General features: G+C 40.9%; 4 protein-coding genes across 5 annotated transcripts in view; 3 read left to right on the top strand and 1 right to left on the bottom strand.

Annotated features, from left to right (window-relative positions):
* Positions 1-813: 813 nt before the first annotated feature.
* LOC109486329 (serine/threonine-protein kinase LMTK3-like) lies at positions 814-10793 on the top strand. Its single transcript, XM_019790152.1, has 13 exons — positions 814-1171; positions 2245-2384; positions 4008-4144; positions 4582-4652; positions 5616-5689; positions 6083-6210; positions 6415-6502; positions 6904-7037; positions 7258-7342; positions 7451-7572; positions 8058-8207; positions 8535-8827; positions 9877-10793. Exons 1-13 carry the CDS (start codon positions 1066-1068, stop codon positions 10776-10778), a joined length of 2430 nt encoding a protein of 809 aa, XP_019645711.1. The 5' UTR covers positions 814-1065; the 3' UTR covers positions 10779-10793.
* A 325-nt stretch (positions 10794-11118) lies between these two features.
* Positions 11119-15882, top strand: LOC109482307. The gene is made up of 8 exons (XM_019784994.1): positions 11119-12470; positions 12635-12779; positions 13652-13857; positions 14091-14165; positions 14447-14551; positions 14861-15112; positions 15392-15473; positions 15652-15882. Exons 1-8 carry the CDS (start codon positions 11580-11582, stop codon positions 15729-15731), a joined length of 1836 nt encoding a protein of 611 aa, XP_019640553.1. The 5' UTR covers positions 11119-11579; the 3' UTR covers positions 15732-15882.
* Positions 15883-19778: 3896 nt separating this feature from the next.
* The window catches only part of LOC109486346 (uncharacterized protein C7orf62 homolog), an 18325-nt gene continuing 13986 nt past the window's right edge, over positions 19779-24117 (top strand). The window contains exon 1 of one of the 2 annotated variants that reach the window (XM_019790176.1): positions 19779-19907. In XM_019790176.1, coding sequence (XP_019645735.1) covers positions 19782-19907 — 126 coding nt within the window. In that variant the 5' untranslated portion in view covers positions 19779-19781. Of the gene's footprint in view, positions 19908-21623; positions 21757-24117 lie in introns of those variants that run through there. The other variant, XM_019790192.1, reaches the window with a different exon arrangement.
* LOC109486336 (G patch domain and ankyrin repeat-containing protein 1 homolog) overlaps positions 20223-24117 on the bottom strand; it is a 6993-nt gene continuing 3098 nt past the window's right edge. The window contains exon 2 of the mRNA XM_019790165.1: positions 20223-21455. Coding sequence (XP_019645724.1) covers positions 20333-21455 — 1123 coding nt within the window. The 3' untranslated portion in view covers positions 20223-20332. The remainder of the gene's footprint in view (positions 21456-24117) is intronic.

The following is a 24117-nucleotide window of genomic DNA, read 5'->3' as shown; positions in this document are numbered from 1 at the left end:
GATCAGAAACTGTAATACTAATCTTCCCTCTTGAAGTTAGTAAAAGTCAAGCTAATCGTGTGTTGTATAAAAATAACGTGTCGCAGCGTGTAGTGATAAGCTTTTGATCCTGTGGGCCTTCGTACTTTTTGAGCCACGCCCACTTCCTGTTCCCACGCTCCGTATATGGTACCCGGACCGATTATTTCAGCCGGACCATATATTTCAGAACACCGGCCTGAAATTGGATTGGCCAGTACAGTGCTTTTAAAAGGGGATTTTAACTGACGCCCTTGGTGCATTCGGCCATATCATTTTGAGACTAGAAATACCTGGGGACTTTCGGAAGCATTTTAATTGGTGAAGTTTTATTCCTATATAAACCTCGGATATTTTAATCGATTTACAAATCCCGTAGTTGGCAATATTTTTGCAATCCGAAATGGAGCGTTGCGATGAAAACATCGTCAGGTCGGCCCGTATAAGCCGCCTTTAATCCGCTGCCCTGTAGTTTACTGCGATTTAGATTGATTAGATCAATTCTAACGCTCCCTCGGGACAAGAGGTGCTGAAATGAAGACCAATTTGCCATAATTTGGGAAGACGTAATGCTTTCTTAGGGGGACTAACCGTTATTGGTTAAGGAGTAAGATGGCTAAACTATCCTTCTACCAATCTTAAGACATCATAATGTACAGAAAATGCTACTTAAGACCTTAAAAGATTATAAATCGCCATTCAGATATCAAACATCTTGGATTTATGAGAGACATGGTTCTATGAAACGGATGTTTTGTAAGTTTTTTGCGACCAACTAAGAAAAGTAACGCACTGCCCCTCGGTCTTGTGATATGTATCCCGTCATGCTCTAATCAAAGATGGCGGGATTTGTTGTGGGAGGGAAGTGTCGTTCATTCATCTGAATTTTTAATCTCTTCCTTCTGACTCCCTCAAGTCGTTAGGTTGATGTTTCTGGAAGAAAACTGTGGTACTGAAGACACTGTAGACACCCGGAAGACATGGAGTTGAGACCCGTCTTATACGTGAAGAAATCCCGGAAGTAAAGTCGAACCCAGTGACATCGCGATGGCTTCGGGAGCAAAATTCATCCGCCTTGGATTTTACGGAACCTGCGTCCTCTTCTCTTCCCTGTCTGGACTGTCTGAGGCCTCCGCTCTACCTCACCAGAAAGGTAAACATCTGTACAACACAAGGAACATTTCAAAAACTAAGGTTTCACAGCGGTTACGCAGCTAGCGAGCGTTTATACGTCTGAGATTTTTGCATGTTGCGAATCGAACGTGATCATGATCACGATTTTTGAAAAGCCGCCAACGTTTTGAAATTTTGTTTTTGCAACAAGCGAGAAGAGTTTGAAAACACACAAATCATACATTTTTAAAACAAAATTCGGTTTGTTTATGCCTCGATCACGACATAAACGTACAGTCGGCACAAATTCTGATCCTGTATATCGATCTGATTGGAGCACGAGGTAATGTTTGCCTTTCTCATGACGCAAGGAAAAAGATATCTGTCACGCCGTGTCAGCGTCTGGTCCTGATTTCATGGAAGCATCTGTGAAAACACGTCACATCCCGGGGAGAATGACAATCTTATGGTAATTACGTATCGCGTGCCGTAATGGTTAGTGCGAAACTACGGCTCTGAACCAAGAGGTCCTGGGTTCGATCCCTTGACATGGCATGCCCAATTTATGTTGTGCCCTTGGGAAACACACCTTACACAACTTCCTTCAATTCCAGAGATTAGAATTAATATTCAATAGGGTTTTTTTTTCAGAAATAATCTCATTTTACTACATGTTTGAGCCAGAACATTATGGAACAGTATTTGGAACAGGAAATTTCATCTGATTACATATTGTAGAAAATGTTTAAAAATGTTAAAAACTTTTGACTAAAGACACAGATGCAGGCAGTCTAAAGGTTGCAATGTCTGAAAACCATTTGAAACTGTTTAAAAATGTTTAAAACTTGTAATATTTCCCCTGTACAAATGTAGGCACAGATGTAGCCAGTCTAATTGTGAAAGATTGCAATGTTTGAAACTGTTAAAACTGTTTTAAAATGTTTAAAATTGACAGTGCTGTACTACAACATTTTGAGATGTAGACACATCAGCCAGTATGAAGGTGAAAGTTATAGTACAGATGTAGACACAGTTCCAGGCAGTCTAAAGGTGAAAGATTATGTTTGAAACTTTTAAAAATGTTTAATTGTAACGTTTATTTCCCCTGTAAAGATGTAGACCCAGCTGCAGACAGTGGAAGCCTGTTGGACAGTGAGGGCAGCGTGTTAGCAGCCTGGGTGTCAGGAGCAGTCTTACTGTCACTGGTGATCCTCACTGCTGTCTGTCTCTGCTGCAAGGATCGCAGGTTCAAGGTCAGACAACCAGGCTCTTCATATGATATGATTTTTAATTTTTTAAATTAATTTTACATAAATGAAGATACACACAAAACATTGATAGATAAATGAATAAAAAAAGCCATTCTCAGTTAACTCAATGGAAGTAGTACATAAATATTCAACATTTATTGCAAAAAGAACTACATAATTTCAAAAAAGTCATAACATAATTGGAAAAGGGGAAGATTTTCATTCAGCAGAACAGAAATTTTGTGTTCATTTACAATGTTATCGGCTGAAATTAACATTGATTAAGTTCTTTAAATGGTACCGTTAACCATATAAGAACTCAAAGGAAGATACCCCCAGGCTCCCTCAAGAGAGTAAATATTATGACTGTGACATTGACGAGTAGGGAGCAGTCTGGTTTTACCCCAGGCCAGAGTCAACATAGGTGTGCCTTATATATACCACATACGTCAGGAGTGGGCACGCAAAGATTCTTTACAACTGTCAGGTCTGGGTTGCATATTGGAATTTTCTATTTGGCACTGTTTGGTGGAATTGTGTGGCATCTACATGTATCAGGCCAACTGTGGCATACCAGGCCTTAGTAAGGTAACCCTGAGTGTTACTGTGCTGTAGACTATAGTGTTGTGTGTAGGACTACTGGGGGTGCCCAGACTGCTTGCTTTGCTGGTAAGGCCTAGGAAAATTGATATTGTGTTTCTGTTTTCAGTCCTGTCCTGGGGATTTTCTTTTTTCTTTCTTAAGATTTTGACTAAGATGATCCAACAAGTTTTTAAATTTAATGCTTCAAGACTGTTTCAAGGGCCTGTCTACCTGTTTGCTTGTGGATGAATATTTCACCCAGATTTCAGCTGATTTACTGAGGAAAAAGTGCTGCAGAAAATGCCTTAAATGATGTTTTGGAATTTAGAGGGTTTGAAATTCAGACGTCGGATCGAACATTTTATACGTTATATTATAGCTAATGACCAGTGGTTGATAGAAAAAAGGTTAGGGTCGGTGGGATTTTGCTAGGATCAATCAGGAAACCGGAAACACAACATAAATTTTCCTAGGCCTAAGGCTAGGAATTCCATGAGGCGTTGTCTTGGAACGTTGCCCATGGCCTGTAGCCACAGACATACCCTGTGGAGATGGTGATGACTCCTGCTGGCAAACAACAACGTCTTACTTGTCATCACAAAATATCACGAGTGGCTTTCATGAACATTAATCTCTTTCTCACTCTCAGTCAAAAAAACTTAAGATCCAAACTAATGAAACGTGACTGTGAGAGCTGCATTCTATATACTTTACATGTGAAAACTTAGATGTAGCTTATTTTTCCTTCTCTTGATATATACATGTGTAGGTTTCCTTCACTAAACATTGCCTTTTCTAGGCACTAGTAAAATTATCATACAAATCAGAAGTGACATTAGATTCTCATACATGTACATGTACATGTAAGTCTTGCTGCTGTTTGCATGTACATTGTAGTAGATTTTGTTCTTGTTAAACATTTTGTGTGGTGTTATTAAAGAGAATGGTAACTTCTCAATATCAGTAAGCATTTTGTCAAAATCTTTCAAATGGAGTCTGTTGTGAAAGCCAATGTTGTTATTTACCATGTTTGTTTACCTGCAGGACCTTAATGAGGATGTGGCAGAGGTTTCTGGGAGTTCAATGTCTCCAATGTCGGACATGTTTGCCCCCATGTCATCCTTCACCAACAGTCCTGTGGAGATAGAACCTCTCCCTGATATAACTGTACTCTCACACAGGTAAGGTTAACAGATAGAACCCCTCCCTGATATAACTGTACTCTCACACAGGTATATTATATATATTTACCTGTAATTCACATGGGAATAGTTCTGTTTAATGAAGTACAACATACTGAATACCACATGCACTTGAACATGATGTCAGATCCATGATGTGACCCTGAACTTGGTATTGAGACATGAGCAGACATGAGATCTGTCTCTGCAGTCTATAATCCACTTAGCGGGTTACTCATACCGCTGGCTTCTCCTGTAGAAATGCAATTGTCTGAGAGGGAGATTTAGTGATAACATCATTGTTTGGTTGCATTGCAGGGCTTGAAATACTTTTTTTCTATATTGAAAATTACTTGCACCAGACAAATTTTACGAAGCACAGTGAATACTACAGTAGGACTGAAGGTACTCAAGGATACTAAATTGTTTATTTTCAGTGGTCCCCAGTCTCCCAACCCCCCAGGCTCTGTACTGGCTCCTTTTGGATCTCACCCAGTCGCTACCAGAGGTATGGAAAAACAAAACATCACACTCTTCTCTTTCTATCATAATACATTCAGTTCATCAAATAAATTGTTATGGGTTCACCACACCACGAAGTGGTGTGGTGAAACCATATTGCTTTTTCTGGTGTTTCTTCTCCTTCTCCTCCTCCTTCTCCTCCTCCTGCCATTTTTTAAATGGATTCAGCTTCTTCATTTTAGGGCCTAAGGTCCTGAAATTTGGTATGGAGGTACAGTGGGCAAATACCCCTAGGCGTTTTTTAAATTTTTGTGATACAGGCTTTTAGAATGGTTTTATTTGAGTTTTTTGGCTGTGTTATAGCAAATGTATTACTGTGTTAGTGTGCCATGTTTACTACGTTTGGGTATGAGTCATTACAATGGAATGCAGGGCATCAACCAATAGGCATGCAGCTTTCCTCTATTCTTCTTGCTGATTGGCTGTTGGGATTTAACTTGATTAACACCTGCACAGAGCATTTCTTGCTGATTGGCTGTTGGGATTTAACTTGATTAACACCTGCACAGAGAATTTCCATACTGACAGTATGTCTGTATTCAAGTGTTTTGGTAGGTATTTCAAGCTTTCCTGCTCCAGCATTGGAATGCGGGGCATGAACGTTATTTTTATTTTGAAAATCAACAGTTTGCATTATGCAATTAAAAATCCTAACCAATAAAGTAGGGAATAGCTATCCAACTGTTGTTTTAGTCGTATGTTACTTCATATTATAGTTATATCAATGTAACACTGATCTTTGTTTTCATGTGTTTCTCATTCTTTCCCTGCCATGTCGTAAAATGTGGTGAACCCATCGCTGTATTTGCTCCAAAGCAAATATTGGCCTTTCTAGTTTGGACTCTGTAATGTGCCTAAATTGATATTTTCTATCTGTAGCAAAAGTCAATGTGAAGTTAAATTTCAATGTTGATTAAAACTGTGACTTTGTTGCATCTGTTTTTTGCAGGTGTGAGAAGGACCAACTTTCCACGCTCACAGCTCAACTATGTGGCTGAGATTGGAAACGGCTGGTTTGGCAAGGTGGGATATGGTTTACCTACCAGAGGTTGAAATACTGGGTACATATGTACCTTGGTGCCCAAAACTGGAGATGTGCACCCAATTTTTTTACTGTACTTGTACTTGATGGCAATATGATATTGATTGTATCAATATCAGTATCTAACTTGGCAATATGTTTGAAGGTAAAACTTTTGTTCCTTCACAAAAGACAAATGTTCTAACCTAGAGCTTTTGACCAGTTACTGTGGTCTTCCTCAGTAGACTGACCCAGTGAAAGTCATCAGAGTAACTGGTCAAAAGCTCTGTGTGAGAACGTTTCTCTTTTGTGTTAAAACAAAAGTTTTAGCTTTAAATTTTTAACTACCAACACAGATGAACTTTCACGATAATTTAATTATGACAATACTTCAGGTGTTGGCAGCCGAGGCCAGCGGACTGATGCCAGGGGAACAGAAGTCCCACGTGATAGTCCGGCAGCTCAAGACATCTGCAGGCCCCGAGGAACAGGCTGTCTTCCTACAGGAGCTGCAGCCTAACAGGTCTGAGCTTCCAGGCTATACAACAAGCTTCATAGCCTTGTCAATGGATAATTTCTGTCATATACAATCATGTAAAAGGAGTTAAAAATAAGAAGGACTGCTATCTGTGAATAGACAGTTACACATTATCTGCGTTGGAAGTTCCTGCCATTTTTCTGAGGAAGACGACTGAAGAGGTAACTCCTTGTTCCTTGCTGCATACAGAGAGCTGCAGCATCCCAACCTGCTGGTGGTTCTGGCCCAGTGTCTGGAGACCATGCCGTTTCTACTCATCATGGAGTACTGCGCCATGGTAGGGTTATCTACAGTAACTGTTCATATTTTCCAGAGAGGGTATTTGTTGAATAAACTTCTCCCTGCTGTGTAACTCTGAAATGAATAGGGGATAGGTACCAAACAGCTACTTTAGTGGTTTTGCATCAATTCTGAAGGTATTGATAGACTTTTAATCATCTTTTGTTGATTGCTATTTGAAAATGATAATTTATCTTTATTTTTGAAACATTAGGAACTGGTCAATCAGCTGACACATTTTTGTCACATTCCTGTATCTACATGTATCAGCCTATGATTGTATGTGATGGCATATGAAAACACTGCTTTCTATTTTTCTAATCTCCTAATTGCAAGTATCCAGCAGATGATTGCTCTATGTATTTTGACTAACATTTTGATGATGTCTACTTCCCACAGGGTGATTTGAAGGGTTACCTGGTCCGGCAGCGTAGAGAAGCCCAGACCCTGGCCCAGAAGGGAACCCTGCTGAGGATGGCCTGTGACATGTCAGCTGGGCTGCACTTCATGCACCAGAATGGATTCACTCATGGGTACGGCACTCTTAGTTTATTTTGTTTATTTTATTTCCTTCATTTTACCTTCTCAGAAGGAAAACAGATTTGTTCTGTTTCTCACATACATGTAACGTCAATGACCTGGACCAGACAGCTGTGACCATGGTAACTGGTGCTGGTGCTGTGGTTCACAGTGCATTCATAACAACATGCATGTCTGATTTTCATCAACATAAACATGTTTGTTTGTTTGTAGTGACCTGGCCCTGCGGAACTGTATGGTCGGCAGTGACCTGACTGTGAAGATAGGAGACTACGGCTTGTCTCACGAGCGGTATAAGGTGAGGAGGAAAGACTTAAGTTCTGTTAATCAACAAGAATACAGTCAAAATTGGTCATTTGCTCATTTCATGATTGTAAATATCTGGACCCCATGTTTTCCCTCGCAGGTGGACTATGCTCTGGTGAACCAGACTGAACTGGTTCCGGTGCGGTGGATGGCGCCGGAAACCGCACGGCTGTCCGGCAGTCAGGTCCGACTGCTGGACACCACCACTCAGGCCAACGTCTGGTAGGTTGTCATGTCAACAGTATCCCTTAGTTACCTCTGATACTTTAAATGATGTAAACTTTATCTTCTTGATATATGTACAGTCATGTATATCTAACCATTACCACTTTTCTCATAACCTCAATGAAAAGCAGTCTGCAGTCTGTAGTCTGCAAATTTGAGCTTCTGACAACTAAAGAATTTTCAAGGTTCAAACAAGAAGGAAAAGATATCGTTTTTTTTCTTGGTTTCTTCTTCTTCCACTCCAAACAAAGAAAGTCAATAACCTGGACCATGCAGATGTCTGTCACCATGGTAACTGGTGCTTTAGGGTGTTGGGTTACATTATATAGCAGAACAGAGTTTGAGGGGCAGGCCACCATACATATGAATGTATTTGATTTTGAGTAAGAACTGTTTGTTGGTCTAGACCAGTTAAAGGTAAGCAGTACATTTACTTTGCAAATGTTACCTTAGTTTTTAATTTTTCCGTTTTCCTTGTGTAGGTCATTTGGAGTGTGTCTGTGGGAGTTGTTAGAGCTGGGCAGACAGCCGTACTCCGGCCTGAGTGACCAGGACGTGCTGGTAGAGGTCATCACTGAACAGACTGTCCGCCTGCCCCAGCCTGTACTAGACATCCTACATGCAGACAGATGGTAAGGACTAGGGAAAAAAATGTTGTGTATCTGGTTTCCCAACTGACCCTAGCAAAACAAACCGACCCTAGCCTTTTATTGACCAACTGCTGTTAACGCCATAAGATTTCAAATCCTCTGAATCTTAAATCATCATTAAATACATTTTTAGAAGCACTTTTGCACTTTTTTCTTGGTTAAATATCGGTAGAGTGACATACAATGTATTTGTCCACTTGCAAACAGGTTGGAACATTAACAACGTTGAGGGCACAGGTGGATTTTGTGTCACCAATGTGCCAAGATTTGTCACTAAGAATGGTACATTATTTTGTTGGTGTGTCTCAGGTATGAGTTGATGCAGTTCTGCTGGCTGAGTGCGGAGGAGAGGCCGTCCATGGGGGAGCTCTACTCCCTCCTGTCTTACCTCCGCCACCAGAAGGAGGAGCTGGACGCTGCAGAGTTTGAGCGTAAGTGGACGACCATGAAGCCGCGGGACACGGTCGCGTCGCTCAACGACTCCAAACTGGCGCTGAACGGGTCGGCGGTGTCAAGCTCGCCTGACCTGGTGATGTCACACCTGCGCGGCAGCAGCCACAGTCTCAACGTGTCGGTAACCTCACAGGACAGCCGGCTGTCGGGTCAGTCTCTACATCTCTCAATATCATGTAGCAGCAGTCTGTAATAGAATAAGACTCTGTAGTGAAAAATTTGTTCATCTGAGTTTACATAGTGGAAAATTAATTTGTTCTCAAATTCAAAGAAATTAGACTCACCAGAATGTTCAAATCTCTCAGTTCTCTCAGTCTTCATCAACTATCTGATAAGACTATCTCCCAGTATTTTCATTAGACCTGCCAAAAGGAAACAACCTACAGTGCTAAAGAATTTCAGTGCAATGTCCACTTTCCATAACATAGCAATGTAAGAATATGGAATGATTTTTAACAGTGAGTTTTTTCTGACACGTGATCTATGATATTCCCAGGTGCTGAGGACACAGACCTACTCCTCCCCAGTCCCCGAAAATAACACTGTACTTTTAAGGGAACTCCTTATTATCTTTTCCGAACACTCTCCCTTTTTAGATTCTTGTGTGCTCTGATTTCATTTTGACAATACCATCTGAGATGTTTGCTTGATAAGAACAGGTGACAACAGGTAGGGTGGTAATGGTATGGGTTGAATTTTTGGTGTAATATTCATATTAAGGAAATATCCCACATACCCATTGCTATCAATAGTATCATTGTATCTTAGCAAGGTGTTTTTCTTTTTTATTACCTGTATGTGTCTGACCCGCCAAAGTTTCTGGACTGTTCTTGGACTAGAAACTGTAGGCTCTGAAATAAGATACTGAAATAAATGGTGGTCTTGGGTGCATATAGTGGACTGCTTTAGAAAAGTGCTACAACTGTACATGTATGTGGCTACATGTGAGGGTGGCTTTTCATAGCTTTTTGTCTGGGTGTCATTCTGTACCACGTCTGTGAGCTAAAATCTAAGGAAAAGAGACCCAACCAGACAGACAGTACTGCCAGTGTTCCAGCAGTTTGTTTGTAAGTACGTAAACTTAGCTATCTGCTTTGCACATTATTTTTTATTACAGTATAAGAAATTTGAATGATTTCTGAACTATTTGGACGGGAGATAAAGTCCGTATTGTGTTTTGCTAAAAATGTCCCTACAGGTAGTGTAGCATCTGGAGTTGTGCCTGTTGACGTGATTGTCCACTGGCCGCGCCGCTCCAGTGCCTCCAGCAGTATTGTCAGTACTGGAACTCTCACGGGCAGCGACACCGAGCGCACGGGCGGCCCGGACAGCAACAAGGGCAGCAGAGCGGAATCCGCCAGCAGCGACAACGTTTTTCCATCCGTCCAAGGAACAGAATCAGAGACCTCCGCAGAGACAAGTGTAAAACCTGATGTAACAGATACAGGCACTTCAGAGGTTACCAACAGTAACGTGTCAGCAAATAACTCCAACTCTGCAGGGCCAACACTGCTGCTGCCAGCCCTACTCCGTCCTCAACTACAGGAGCAGCACAGAACTCCTCAACAACAACAAGTACAGCAACCACATGTACAACAACCACAGGCACAACAACCACAGGTACAACCACAAGTACAACAACAAGTACAACCACAGGTACAACAATCACAAGTACAGCAACCACAAGTACAGCAACCACAAGTACAACAACCACATGTACAACAAGCCCAACACCAAGTACAACAACATAAACAACAACAGGTACATCAACAAGTACAACACCAAATACAACAACAGTATCAACAACAAGTACAGCATGAAGTTAGACAAGGACAGCAGCAGCTGTCACAGGAACAGCACGAGGTCACCGTCTCAAAGGGACAACAACTTGTGACTCATGAAAAACGGGTGTCTGAGTTACAGAAACTTCAGTCTGCAAGTTCTACCATGGTCAGCACTGTTGTGCAGGAAAGCTTTGCTACATCAACTAGTAGTAGTAGTAGTACCTTCTCGTTTAGAAGTGAAGTACACAAGTCTGAAACGTCAAGAGAAGTGAAAGTCGATAAGGAAAAGCAACAGATGTTTTTGATACGTTGCTAGTGAGCCCAGGTAGTGGTGGGTTTAGCCAATATCCATCAGCAGAACATATTGTGACAGAATCTGTACAACAACGCACCAGCAGGGAAAGTACTGTGGAACACAGCACAGAAACCAAGACATTTCAGTTCTCAGACACTGCGGGAACAAGTCTAGTAAGGTCCACAGTACAGGAAACAGTGGCAGGAAAGGGGTCCTTCCAGCGTACAAGCACTCCCACACTAGAAGTGGAGGCTTCAGTCCAGACACCTGCAGAATCACCTGTAAAAAGTGAATCCGGCTCGGAGGCTAATGTTGAAGAGTCGAGTGAGAGTGCAACTGGGAGTTATGCTACTCCTGACACCTCCATGGGCCAGGTCACTTTAGAAGACTCTGCGTTGAATCTCCAAGCTGTGGCAAAGGAAGACCAGTCGGTGGAGTCACAACTGTTTGTATCTGCAGCAGATTTCAGTCAAACTGTTCTAGCAGAAAAGAAAGAATGACTCAGAGGACAAGTCTGATGTTCTTTCTCACCCCGTAGAAGACTGTGAGGTTGTCGGTAGCCAAACAGACAGTAGTTTAGACACAGTTTGTTCAAATGGAAACTGTGATCATGATACTAATGATACCATAGCAAAGCAAGGAGAACAGGTGGAAAGGAACACAGAGAGTGGCCCAGCGCTTGATTCACTGAGCACAAAGGAAGTTACAAGAACTTTTGACAGTGCAGAGGAAAAATCAGCAGGTTTTTACTGGTCTGCTCTCGGACAACAAGCCATAGATGAAGAAGCCCTGTTAGTGGGCAAAACGGAAGACAATCGTGACATGACTACACGGGATGTGAGTGTGGAAAACAGCACAGAATCAGCCGTAGAAGAACAAGACAGTACAGTAGGTTTTAGCTTCGATGAGACAGGTCTTAAGACTTTTGTAGACAAAGAAGCAAGCCTTCTTCAAGACAGTGAGCCTTTTGCATCCACTGGATTGGATGCGAAGAACGCTTCTGATGCAGTAGAAATGTCTAAAGAAAGTTTCAACAAGCCTGACGGCTTTCTGAACATGCAGGGAGGAGAAAATGTTTCAGACAGTGACTTGTCTTTTGACGTGCAGCCCTTGGTGTACAAAGACGAGGTTGCACCAGAAGAGAATGAACAGTTCCCCAAAGACCTAGACTTAAGTGCAGCCTCCCTCGGACAGGACATCTTTGGGAGCAGTTTTGTCCCCACGAGCGCCAAGCTGCCGAGAGATGAGGACTCGGTGAGCAGTAGCGTGCAGGGCGACTCAGGAGCAGACATCACCGGGGACTGGGCAAGCTCAGATGAAGAGGAAGAAAGCTCAGCTGGGCCAGCTAATAATCCAGACGAGCAAGAAAGTGTCACCATAGTAAACAGCGACGGTGTAGCTGGTACCGAACGTTCGGACGTTGCAGGCGAAGGCAGCTCCTTTCACGACTCAGCTGCACAGTACTCGCCCAAGGGAAGCCCCAAGTTTGGCCCTCCTAAGGATGAGCTTGAGCTGTATCGTGAAAGGAAGGCCTCGCTCAGCGAAAGCCAAGGTTCCGAGGATGAAGTGACCAGCCCCGCGGTGTCAGAGGTCAAGACCGTGGTCACCAACGACTTCTCGGACGACACGGAGTCCCCGGATTCCGCCATGTTGGTTAGTCCGTACGCGGAGGAGGACTCAAGAGACATGGATGAGGACAGCCTGGAGGAACAGGTTAGTTTTGTAAATGTTTTTTTTTTCCATTTTGTTTTTCAACTCTTTCTTAAAGCCAGGAGTCTTTTTCTCATACGCATTTCCATGATTTCCACAGATTTGGATATAAAGTAGTCTGGAGTGAATAGGATTCCTAACAACTGAAATGTGTTTTCACATGTCAGGTGACTGTAGCAGACAGTTCACACACGGAGGACGTACCAGCGATCGTGGTGACCATGGATCCGGCCACGACTGGTCCTGTACTGCTGCTGGACGACCTGGACGGACCGCAGGAGTCTACAGACCATCCCGACAGCAGGGTGCAAGGTACTGGCTGTGTGACTGTAGAATACTGAAAAATCACTTTATATTCGCTGTACTTTTATATTCGCAGTTTTTGCAGTCACTTCTTTACTGCGAATTTATTTTTACTGCGAACAAATAATTCACTGCGACTTTATAAATTTCTTTTTCACCTGCTGCCACCGTGAACATATAGTTTTTGTGAACATTGTCTATTTTTGTCAAACTGCTAAATTTTGCTTCAGCAAATATAAAGTGGTTTACAGTACTACACTGCAATCCAGGAAAAGTTACAGAACCATTCATGGCTAATACATGTATGTGGCCTACTAAATTTACAAGATGAAAAATTGGTTCTGTCTCCAAGTGTTTGCACTTCTTGTTTGCTCTGCCAGGGGGCAGCATGCTTGCAGCATGCCACAGCTAACATCTCTGACAGCAGAGTTAACCAGCTCAGACTGGTTCACATGTTTAATGTGGTGTTAAGTGCACACCCAAAGGTCGGCTCACGTACATTTGGCACACGCTCAGAGTAGGACTGGGGTCAGTGAACTATAGTTACAACACTGATTTTAGACTGTGGAGTTTAAAGAGATATTAACTTAATATCTCCTTAAGCTCACATGTACATATATGTAAGTGTGGGTTCTGTAGCCATACAAATGTGCCATGTACTATGACGTAGTATGATTGTAATTTTGACTAAGGAAACATTGTTACAGTACAGTGTAAACTATGTAAGTTGTTTTGCATTATAATTATACAGTTCATTATGCATTTGAGTCAGGCTTATTTGTCAGGAAGGCTTTTTTTTCCTTGATTGAAATAATTGGCTTTTTATGGACATGGGGTCTTTTTAAAAATACTAGGAAAGTTTTTCTCTCTCTTGTTTCCAGACCAGCCCGGCCGGTTCGCTGGTGATGTCATACGTCTGACGGGGGGTACGGAGCTGTATGAGTCCACGACAGACGACCTCCCAGAGTCAGACACACGAGACTCCGCGCTGGCCAGCAGCATACAGACCACCCCCCTCACCCCCTCCCCCACATCCATCCTACCCCCTCAGCCACAGAAAAGTGCACTCAAACAACCTGGCCGTGAGGTGAGGAATACAGAGTTTGAGTGTTGTACGTTTGAAAAAAATTTGATTCACCACCGCTGAAATATGCAACAGCAGAACAAGAATGATAGATGATAAAAATTACTTTGATTTTTTATTTTTCAACGGTAGATTTATGTTTGCAGTTATTGCAGTAATTTCTGTACTGCGAAGTTATCATTTTAGCATTAAGTTTAACATAGAATTCACAGACTTTTTTTTCCTGTGTCCGTCAGATTGACAAGTCCAGACGTGTGTGTTTCCTGACTGAAGGCAGTTCTGTACATGTGGAGGTCTTCAACTACACAAAGGTCAGGAACTGGACATGTTCTTTGTTGTTGCTCAATGTTGTGAATTCAAAGTAGAGATAAATGCTGGGACAGTGTTCACCAATATTTTTTTTTTTACAAAAGAGTGTGATTAAGATTATTTTGTTGCAAGACTATGTCAAAGACACCAGTAGACTAGCTATACCTAGTGGCCTGCTTGGCCCCAGAGATGTACATGTACATGTTTATGCTAGAAATGAGCACCTTTACACCAAAATGTGGAGTTTCACTTTACTAATTACCTAATTTTTTTTAAATCTCAGGAGCCAGATGAGGACCTTGAGCACATTGTCCTGATCCGTGACAGTGATGGGAGTTCCACATCTGAAACCTCCGACTCAGAAATGGACGAGGATTCATCTTTACAGGTGGGATACAGGCATTTCTTAGAAAAAGAAATTAAACAATTTTTTCCAGATTACAAATCTTTGCTACTTGACACCACCTCTACATAACAACCACCTGGCCAATGTGACAACCAGATGTTATGGGTTCCCTTGGGTAGTTTTTACTGTATATTAAAAGAAACAACTCTCCCCAAGGGTAAATATGAGTGGTGTTTTGAAACATACACATACAATAAATGCACATGATTTTGTACATAATATATACATTCATAAGATACATGTGGGACATAACAGTTAATATTTAAAAAGAAAACTGCCCCCCCCCCCCAGGGTGAGTATGACTGGGGTTCCGATGATGAAGAAGAGGAGGAGGAATATGACCTTGAGTGGGATGACGGGATGACCAAGGTCGTACAGGACATGAACAACATGGCGCCCAGCACGTCTCCCAGCTTCGTGTTCACGCAGGCCGCCATATCCTCCAACTACGTGGGCTCCTCCGCCGCGTACATCCCCCGGACCACCATGTTCAGCGCCGCGGTCGACGGTCAGATGGAGTCACACGTCGTGGAGAGGCTGGAGGTTTGTTTGTTTGTTTGTTCATTGAAATAATGATGAAAATAACTCTTGCAAAACCATGCCTTAAATAGTCAATCCCATGATTCCCATCACAATCATATCTATAAAGTTTTATTGATTTATTTATCGATTGATTGATCATACATTGTACTGTACCTAATAGATGATGACTGTACCCCACTTCACTAATTTTGCAATGGGCCGTCTGTTAATCAAATATTAGACTTTGTTGTATTTTGTCATTGCTACCAATAACCACACAATGTATCTATATCTACCCAGTCATCCCCCCTCCCCTCCCCATCCTGGAGTCCATCTCGCTTCTCTGTGCAGCCGGCTAGCTTCTCCAGCCAACCCACCAAAGGTCAGTACTAGTTTGCTGTCTTTCCTTTTACTTTTGACAACGAGATTTTGCATCAAGATTTGTATCGACTGAATCTCTTGATCAGATTAAATTCACCACTGAAAGATGATTCTCCTTAAGTGCATTTTGATAAGTACTACTGATTATTGACTTCTACAAACTCTGTCCTTTAAAACAGCTGTTGAAGACATCAGGGATGACAGTGACAGTCTTGAAGTAGTTTTGTCAGAAGACGAGAGACCTGTCACGTCTCCTTGAAGACAATATCCTGAAATGGGGATCAGAAGAGCAGCATCGCATCTTCAGGTCCAGGTGCAGAATTCATGACATTTTAGAATGGGTAGAAACATGCATCACTGGTTAGAAATACTAATGGTCAAGTGAAAAATGAATGAAATACTTGAGAATCTGGAGGATTCGACGGATTGTAGGACTGTTGCTGAAGATACTGAGTGATTACTACTTGTATGAATAGTATGATGGAGAAAATTGCAGCAACCCATCTTTTTGTACATTGTTGATGTCCAGCTGACTATCTATGACTATCTTTATCCATGACTAGCCATCTGGCTTGCAGATTTCTTGTTACCTACTGTCACTGACTTTATACAGTACTGTACATTTATGTTTTACTGTTACAGTTACAGTGAATTTAGCAGTGTAAGTCCTAACAATGTAAAATCTTCCAAACCATATAAAATGACATTACACATAGGACAAAAAGCACAGTGAGACCCGACATGTTTTCTCAATTATGTGGTTTTTAACGCCGCAATGGCCACACTTTTAGACACTAGAAAATGTAAAGAGAAAAAAATTGCACAAAGTAGCTCGAAGACATTACCCAATTGTATTTGGAGAAATAAATTTATTGCGCACTCTTTTGACAAAGAGAAAATTTGCACCGACATGTACATATATGTTATATGTACACACAGACATGTTGCACTAGACACTGAACAATAAGGCTATTTGTACACAAAAGAAAGCATCCTTTGTCACAAAATCAGAAGCCATTGACATACTAGTACAATATTACCAACAGTGAAATACAGGTACCAATGCTGCAATACAATGTACCTTGTAAATACACTCAACGTAACCAAAATTGACTTTTTTTTTCTCTGTAAAGGAAAAGTTAATACAATTCCTCCGGGTGTCTCCAGTCCACTGCCTATAGCACCTTTGAAAACTTAGAAATGTATCAAGTTTCCTACAGGTATTCTAACATAATATGAAAAAGTTATTGTTAGTTTGGGGTTAAAAAATATACATTGTGCTGTTGTTGTTTGTGAAGTTTGCTCGAAGTTCATGAGAAGGTGTATGTGCATAGTATCATAACTGTATATAATATAGAGAGATTTGATCAGAATCATATTGTTTTGTGATGAATTACATTAGGATTATTCATTTTTTACACGTCATTGATTAAAGTTACAATCAATATCTGTGCCATAATAATAGGAAAGGTACATGTAAGCCATTGGAAAATGTAATGTATTTCTCATTGAATTCACAATTTAGCAAGAAGCTATCTTCAATCCTACTTATTTTAATGCTTAAAGCTCTTTAGTTTGAGGCTATAAAGAAGCATGTGAGTTTGATTTTGAAATTTTGCTAAGATTTTGTTGGTGTTGTCACTTGTTGCAGTCTTCCCAATTGTTGCCCATTGGTTGATCTTATTTAATTGAAGCATTTTGCTGCTTAAAAGAATTTTTTTAAAACAAGAATCTATTGAATGATCAATGTAATTCTGCTTTTATCCATTGTTTGCATTATAGAGCATTTGCTGTATTGTTTTCTTTCTGAGAGATATTCTTTTCAAAGTGAAGAATATTACTTGTTCCCTATGGTTTTATGTCATTAGTAAACTAAGTCCCACCAACAAAATTTCTTATTTCTACAAAATGATATAAGAACTAGTACTGCCTGTACCAAAAGATTATATCACAAACACTTGTCTATGATTTATCACCAAGCAGGTGGTAGGATGAAAACTCATAGAATTTTACCAGCTCAACTTTTCTGACAAAGGAGGTTGCAAAAAAATATGTTTGAGGCCATCTCATTTTGACATGTTTGGCAATTAAAGCCGTTTTTTGTAACTTTGATACAAAGCTTTGACAGTCCTTCCCTGCCATATGGTATATAATGTTTAGGGCAGTGCCCAGTTCCATTTTCTTAGCCCTTGGGCCACACAACTGTTAAGCACAGACAGTATTGTACACGTGATAGAAACAGGTTATTTTGTTGAAGTGGTCTTAGTTTGAATCTTGTACATAATACTGTGAATAACACTACATCATGATGGGCCTGTATATAGAGCTATATTGTACTATGATGCAGTTTATATATTATATTACACAATATGCAGATTTATTATAATACAAATCCTTGGAAGCAAAATATGATGATATATATAATGATGACGTATCAATGTTGCAAGTAATATGCCATGCTCGAAATCAAATATTTGGAAAGGTTGATTGTGAATTATGCTATATAAATGTTACAGTCAAGAGTATAACCAAATGCTACTGTCATTTTGTCAACCAGTCTGTTGAAGAAGTAGTGAGAAGAGTCTCAGTAGTTTTGCCATGAAAGTAATTCTTTGGCTGGGATCAGAGATGCCAGTTCCTGTTTAACAGTCATTTTGACAAAGCTCTGCTAGATGCCAAATTTTGTAACTCTACCGGTGTGCTAGTAGAAGTGTGCTTTTGCACCCTTCCATCTGTATTTAAACCAACCAAATGGTTGAAAATGTCCACTACAGTAGTAAGAAATTTGTTTAATCCCAGTATAAGGCCATGTTGATTTGATTATATGGATGACATCTGTGCATGCATGAATTTTCGATGATGCTACCAACAGATTAATCTTGTAAGAAACCAATGATAGTGACACCTTTCTACAATCCCAGGAATGGTTTGAGATAATTCAAAACCTAAAGGGCCATGAATTACCATGTGGAACTACTACTCATGTGAATCAACTTCAGGAGAAAGTACATGTATTTGTAAGAGATATGCAAAGCTGTAGTCAGACAGTACTAGTAATTTGTGAAAACTACATTGAACATATCTGTCTTAGAATTTAGTATCCTGTTTTAAAAAAAATATTTCTTTATGCTGCACTTAAGATAGTTTTACACAGTCTGTAGTGCAATAGGATACATTTTGTAAATGTAAGTCTTGCATTTTATTATGCATTATTATTCACAGTCACTATTAGCCAATATAAAAAGGGTTTTGTTACATCTTAATAGAGAATGGCTGCTCTTTGTCAACTATTCTAATTCTACCAAGTACCCTAAGCTTACTTATTGATAAGAAAAAGAATCTAAGATCTACGAACATCAGTAATCCCCAAGTTATGCACACTTAAAGATATCCAGGTGTTTAAGACATTCTTGAGAACACTATGTTTGTAATATTACAGTCTTAGAGTACCCAGCAGACTTGGAAGTGTTGATACATGTTGTGTATTAGTTTCTATAGCACAGTTTTTACTTGTATTGCTTGTGAGCATCAGTTGAGTGTTGTCTGCTGTTCTTGTGATATGCCTGTAGTTTAGTCTTCCGTTTCAGGTTTATAATAGTGCAAATCGGGAAAGAATGGCATTTTTTTTTGTGTGTGTGATACAATGAATTCCTGCAGTTACATGTACTCAAGCTTCAATGTGGGTAGTATCAATAGTATTACATATATTATATTACCTGTATTGCAATCAACACCAAATTAATGTGGTAATTGAATAATATAAATGTACATGTTAATAATTATCTATGACTGATGTGTTGTTTGCATCTCACAGATTTCGTTTTGTAATTGTAATGAGAAATGAGCTGTTTCTTGTACTGTATGTTTTTCAATAAAAACATTTTATCTGCCAGTCTTTTTCTGAGGCATTCTTTTGGTAATTATTTCGTTTGCCATGTTGATTAAATTTGATTACTAGTATATGAATGGCATCCTCTGGGAGCCTCGAAGCTGATGTGAATAGGGAAAAATGTTCGTTATGAAATCTACATTTTTGTACCTGGTCATGATGGATCAACCAATGACTAAACACACAGACACTCTAAACTCTTCTCAGTGCGGACCAACTCCCCTTTTGGCATATCTGTCTATTTGGCCATTTTCCACCTTTTCCATCCGCTTCCCGAAGCCTGGTATAGGCTACCCGATTATCCGTGTATGGCGTCAAAGAGTGACGAAACAATGATGTTCCTTCAGGTGATGATGAAACAATACACAAACCACACATGGTTCTAGAACACACCCTGTCTGTGTTTACCTGTACTCAACCATGGCGGCGTCCCGGTCGTCCATGTTCGGCCTACTGGAGGGAGAATCGACCGATCTGCTCCAAGTCGTCCGGAGATCTTTGTTGTCAGCCAGGGAGAAGATCAGGGAACAGTATCTACCCAAGAAGGTAATCAAAATTTTCTACCGGCTTTATTCGAGTCGTCTATCAAATTCATCGCACTCATTATAGTGTGACTATGCGTATGTGATGCGGTCTTGGGACAGATATACACGTAGTAACCTGTTGGTCGTTTCAGCCAGGTAGGAAGATCTCTTCGGGATCCATAGTTAAGGGCGGTTGCTAATCCTAATACTTATACCTTAAACTGTCTTATCCTACGTGTGTTGTAGAGACCGATATATTAGAGCAAAACCTGTCAATACGCCAAGAATACGTACAACAGAGCGTTACGAAAGAAGCAAACACACAAAGAAGTTCTTAATTCGTGATGTTTTATTTCAGTTCAATCCATAGAACACATAGTAGATACGATAGGTGACTACAGACCGTAGTCTTCTTTTTATCGTTGATATTTCAGAGACAACGTTTCGTCAAAAATCCGTGTTAAATGAAGCCCTAAAATCCCTCTCCCACTGCTTCTCCTTTCTCTCCTTTGCGGTCCTTTCTCTCCTAGACAGCGTCCTCTTTCTCAGTTTCTTCTCCGATTCCTGCGGTTTCTTGACCGCCTTAGTGTCGCGGGAGGAGAAATGCGTCACTTTTGCCCTGTAATCTTGTCTAGCCCCTAGTCCAGTTCTGTCCCTCTTCAGCACAGTTTTAACCGGGAATTTCTGGCCCTTACGACCGTCTCTCCCTAACCCTTCCTCCCTGTCCCAGCCCTCCCGCAGCATCATCTGAAAACCTCTGTTACTCTCGGGTAGAAAGTACATAGTAGAGGGCGGGGCGTGCTGGCAGTTGAATAGATGCACAGTCGAATGTTCGTGGTCTTCCTTGGAAGTTTCCTTGAACTCTTGTTGACAAACACCGCAAAAGTAACCGTTTTGGTCTTGGCCTGTTTCCTCCTGATCGTCCTTGGCGACAGAGAGAATACCGTTGTTCGAGAACTCTTGGATCAGATCTACAATGTTCTGGTGTCTTGCTTTTCTCGCTAAATCGAGAGCGTTTCTTCCCCGGGAGTCCGCTTGTTCTCTCCAGTTCGCGCCGTGCTCCAGGAGACATCGCACGACACTTTGGTGCCCGGCGAAAGAAGCACACATCAAAGCCGTCCACCCAAAAGGGTCCGTGGCGTTCAAATCAGCGCCACCTTGCGAGATGTATTTTTCTACACCCTCCAAGTCACCGTCTTGAGCGAACCTAAGAAAGGCCGACACCGTTGCAGTGAAAGGAGGTTCTTTGTTCTGATCTTTTCCCTTAACAGTCTCCGTCTGGTGCGTCTCCTTCCGACGTTTGCGGGAACGCTGCTTTGATGTTTGGGTGACGTTTTTGGCGTTTGGCTGACGTCGATATTTGGTCTCGTCGTCTGCAACTGACGAAGATGCGACGATATCCTCGTAGAATGACTTCGCTTCCTCCCCTGTAAGAGCTTCTGTGTTTTCAGGACCCTTCCTCTTCTTCTTGTTCTCGATGAATCTTGCTGAACCTTCTGATTTAGCCCGTTGGAAGAGAATAAGTCTGTGGTTCTTTGGCAAAAATTCCCGAACGGCGGCCATCTTGCACCTGTGGGCGCAAAGGATCATGGGTAAATTTTAAATCTCAGACAATTATTTTCAATTATACTGCAATATTTCCACAATTTCGTAGCATTTTGAACATTTAATGTGTAAATTCTACAATAAAAATTTCATAAAACATAGAAACATATAAGTTTTGTGATATAAATATGGCGTCGCCATGACAACAGAACTGTAAATCAAAGATGGCGGACGAAAAAGAAAAGGACGAGACTGGGTCTACCTATGAAGGGTCGCGTTTGTCCCTTCTTATGCTTCTAGAAGAGAAGCAGAGGGCACTTAACAAGGTTTGTAAGACTTCTAGATATGATTGGCAAAGGATTTTATTCGCCCTTTGGTCTGTGAGTGTTTTTATTTGCTCTCCAACCTGTTGAGTTGGGGAGGGGGGCTATCATCTACAGTTTTCTAAAGAAAACTTCCCAAAGTTACTGACATTTCAAAGTTGGAAAGACATCAGAAATCTGAAAACTAAAATTGCATTGAAGCCGTTGATTTTGACTTGTTGTAGAGAGCTAATTTAAGTTTCACATGTACATTTAAAGGTCATGATTCTTGCAACATAATGTTGTTTATTGTGATAACTTTCCCACCTTTTTTTTGTCAAAAACTCTATTGGTAAGAGTCTCACCCCTTAACGTTACATGTACATTTGCATTTTATTTAAAGGTATTTTTCACATACCCTCCATTATTGTGCATATTAGCATAGTGTAGAATAGCCGTGGAGACTCTTGATTCGGGCCTATATTCTTAATTTATTATAGCCCTCAGCAAGAGTCGTGGAAGGCGCCATTGGCTGAACTGGACATTTCCTGTTGGAAGCACTATGTTCTGTTTTCGTCCCAGTTTTCGGGTGCCCCGAGGTTCCCTGCAATTTTACCTGACCGTCGGTTGGTGATGTTCAGATCTCCCTAAATACTGGACTGATTCTGTTGTACTTGTATATGCTCTAAATACACCTGGGGCGCCATGTTGTTTATTGCTAAAAGAGTAAAACTAGCATCTCCTTTGTAGCAAAATTACTGATTGGAAAACACCACTTCAGTAATTCTGGAGTGGTACAAAGAAGATGCTAGTTTTAGAAGGGAATAAAGGTAAATCTTCCTCCCTCCCCCATGGCCCACTCTTCCCCCCTCCCCTACTCTTCCCCTACCTCAACTCTTCCCCCGTCCCCCAGTCTTGCCCTTCCTCAAATCTTCCCCCTCTCCCACTCTTGCCCTTCCTCAAATCTTCCCCCTCCCCCACTCTTGGCCTTTTTCAACTCTTCCGTCTTTTTCAACTCTTAGCCCACTCTTACACGTGTACCACCCCCCCTCTTCTCCCAATCCTCTTCACTTGCTTTAAGTTAGTGGAAACATAAAATTGTCTTGCAGTAGTGCCTCCTATCTGCTGTAGCGAGTACTGCATATTTCATCACCATGAATTCCAATGCCAACAATAAACATTCTGAAGGATACAAAATCAACACTTTTCAATGAACCCCATGTGACCCTTCTCGGCCCAGGAGGGCAGTAATAACATCTGCTGTGGAAGAAAGGCAGTTCCTTTGTTCCAGATGGTTATTATTGCTTTTCTGCAATGCTAGTCATGTACAACAGGTGGTACCCCTAGCAACAGGACTGTTGTGGATAATCTCCTTTTGTTTGTTGCAAAACAGATGGACTTGACATCACTCAGTAACTCCAGTCACTGTAGGTTATTGTCCATGACATTTTTTCACAACTGCCTTCCAAACCAATTTCCCAAGACGGTTTGCTTCTGAGTACTAAAATGTAGTATAGTGGTGATGAAAAAGTATTGTACCTTTATGGCTTGAATGTTGAAGTACAGAGTACATGTACATGTGCAAATGTAGCACCTCCATATTTAGGCTAGAGCAGGTAAAGTTTGAATTGTATAGGCATCTTCTATGTCTGCTTGAACATTATATATGCACTAGCCCGGAATGAAATCATCCAGCAAAATATGGCTTGAGCCAGCCCAAAATTGTCTAAAATTGTGAAAATATTATAGAAAACACTAACTAGCTATTTGTCACGTACCATAGTGCTATGTAGGTTCAAGGTTGTATCATAATGTGATTCATATACAAGTTAGGCACAGACTCACAATTATACTAGTATCTGCAAAACTCCAATTTTACACTAACCTGCCCACTAGTATGCAGGTTTTATTTTCCGTTCAGTAATAACAACAGCTGATACATGTACATGTACACTCAGAAGGTTTACTGTTACTAGGCATTAGTTATTGCTGGGGAAATCCATTATGATATGGGTGTTTCATGCATGGCTAGGAACTGAAATTAATTTTAAATCCTCTCATTTTTTTCAAGCTTCAATGGCGGACCTGTATCATAATTGAGAAAAGTGGTTTGAAAATTGTTTTGTAATATTACACTGACTACAGGAATATTAGATCAGATGCAGTCAGTGTTTCATTTTCCATGCACTTACTCTCATCTGCCAAATAAACATACGGGTACGTTTATTTTTTTGGGCCCAAACATCCACCCAGTACGTTCTTATTTTGCACAGTACGTTTATTAATTTTTTGAAAACCAGTAATTTTTTTCAACTTCGTGTGAAAAAAATTGACAAATCATCGACGTGAAGACGTTTATAAACGCATATTGTAGCGAGAAACTTG

This window comes from Branchiostoma belcheri, unplaced genomic scaffold, assembly GCF_001625305.1.
Source record: "Branchiostoma belcheri isolate BF01 breed outbred unplaced genomic scaffold, Haploidv18h27 scaffold11, whole genome shotgun sequence".
Taxonomy (NCBI): domain Eukaryota; kingdom Metazoa; phylum Chordata; class Leptocardii; order Amphioxiformes; family Branchiostomatidae; genus Branchiostoma; species Branchiostoma belcheri.
Note: the sequence above shows the minus strand (reverse complement) of the source record. Positions and strands in the feature narration are given on the sequence as shown.

What these genes read in the sequence shown, in the direction of transcription:
- LOC109486329 (XM_019790152.1), top strand. Translation starts at nt 1,066, where the DNA reads ATGGCTTCGGGAGCAAAATTCATCCGCCTTGGATTTTACGGAACCTGC. An exon ending in TGTCTCACGAGCGGTATAAG is followed by an intron (nt 7,343 to 7,450) that starts GTGAGGAGGAAA and finishes TTTCCCTCGCAG; the next exon opens with GTGGACTATGCTCTGGTGAA. An exon ending in ACAGGACAGCCGGCTGTCGG is followed by an intron (nt 8,828 to 9,876) that starts GTCAGTCTCTAC and finishes ATGTCCCTACAG; the next exon opens with GTAGTGTAGCATCTGGAGTT.
- LOC109482307 (XM_019784994.1), top strand. Translation starts at nt 11,580, where the DNA reads ATGACTACACGGGATGTGAGTGTGGAAAACAGCACAGAATCAGCCGTA. An exon ending in TCCCGACAGCAGGGTGCAAG is followed by an intron (nt 12,780 to 13,651) that starts GTACTGGCTGTG and finishes TCTTGTTTCCAG; the next exon opens with ACCAGCCCGGCCGGTTCGCT. An exon ending in TCAAACAACCTGGCCGTGAG is followed by an intron (nt 13,858 to 14,090) that starts GTGAGGAATACA and finishes TGTGTCCGTCAG; the next exon opens with ATTGACAAGTCCAGACGTGT.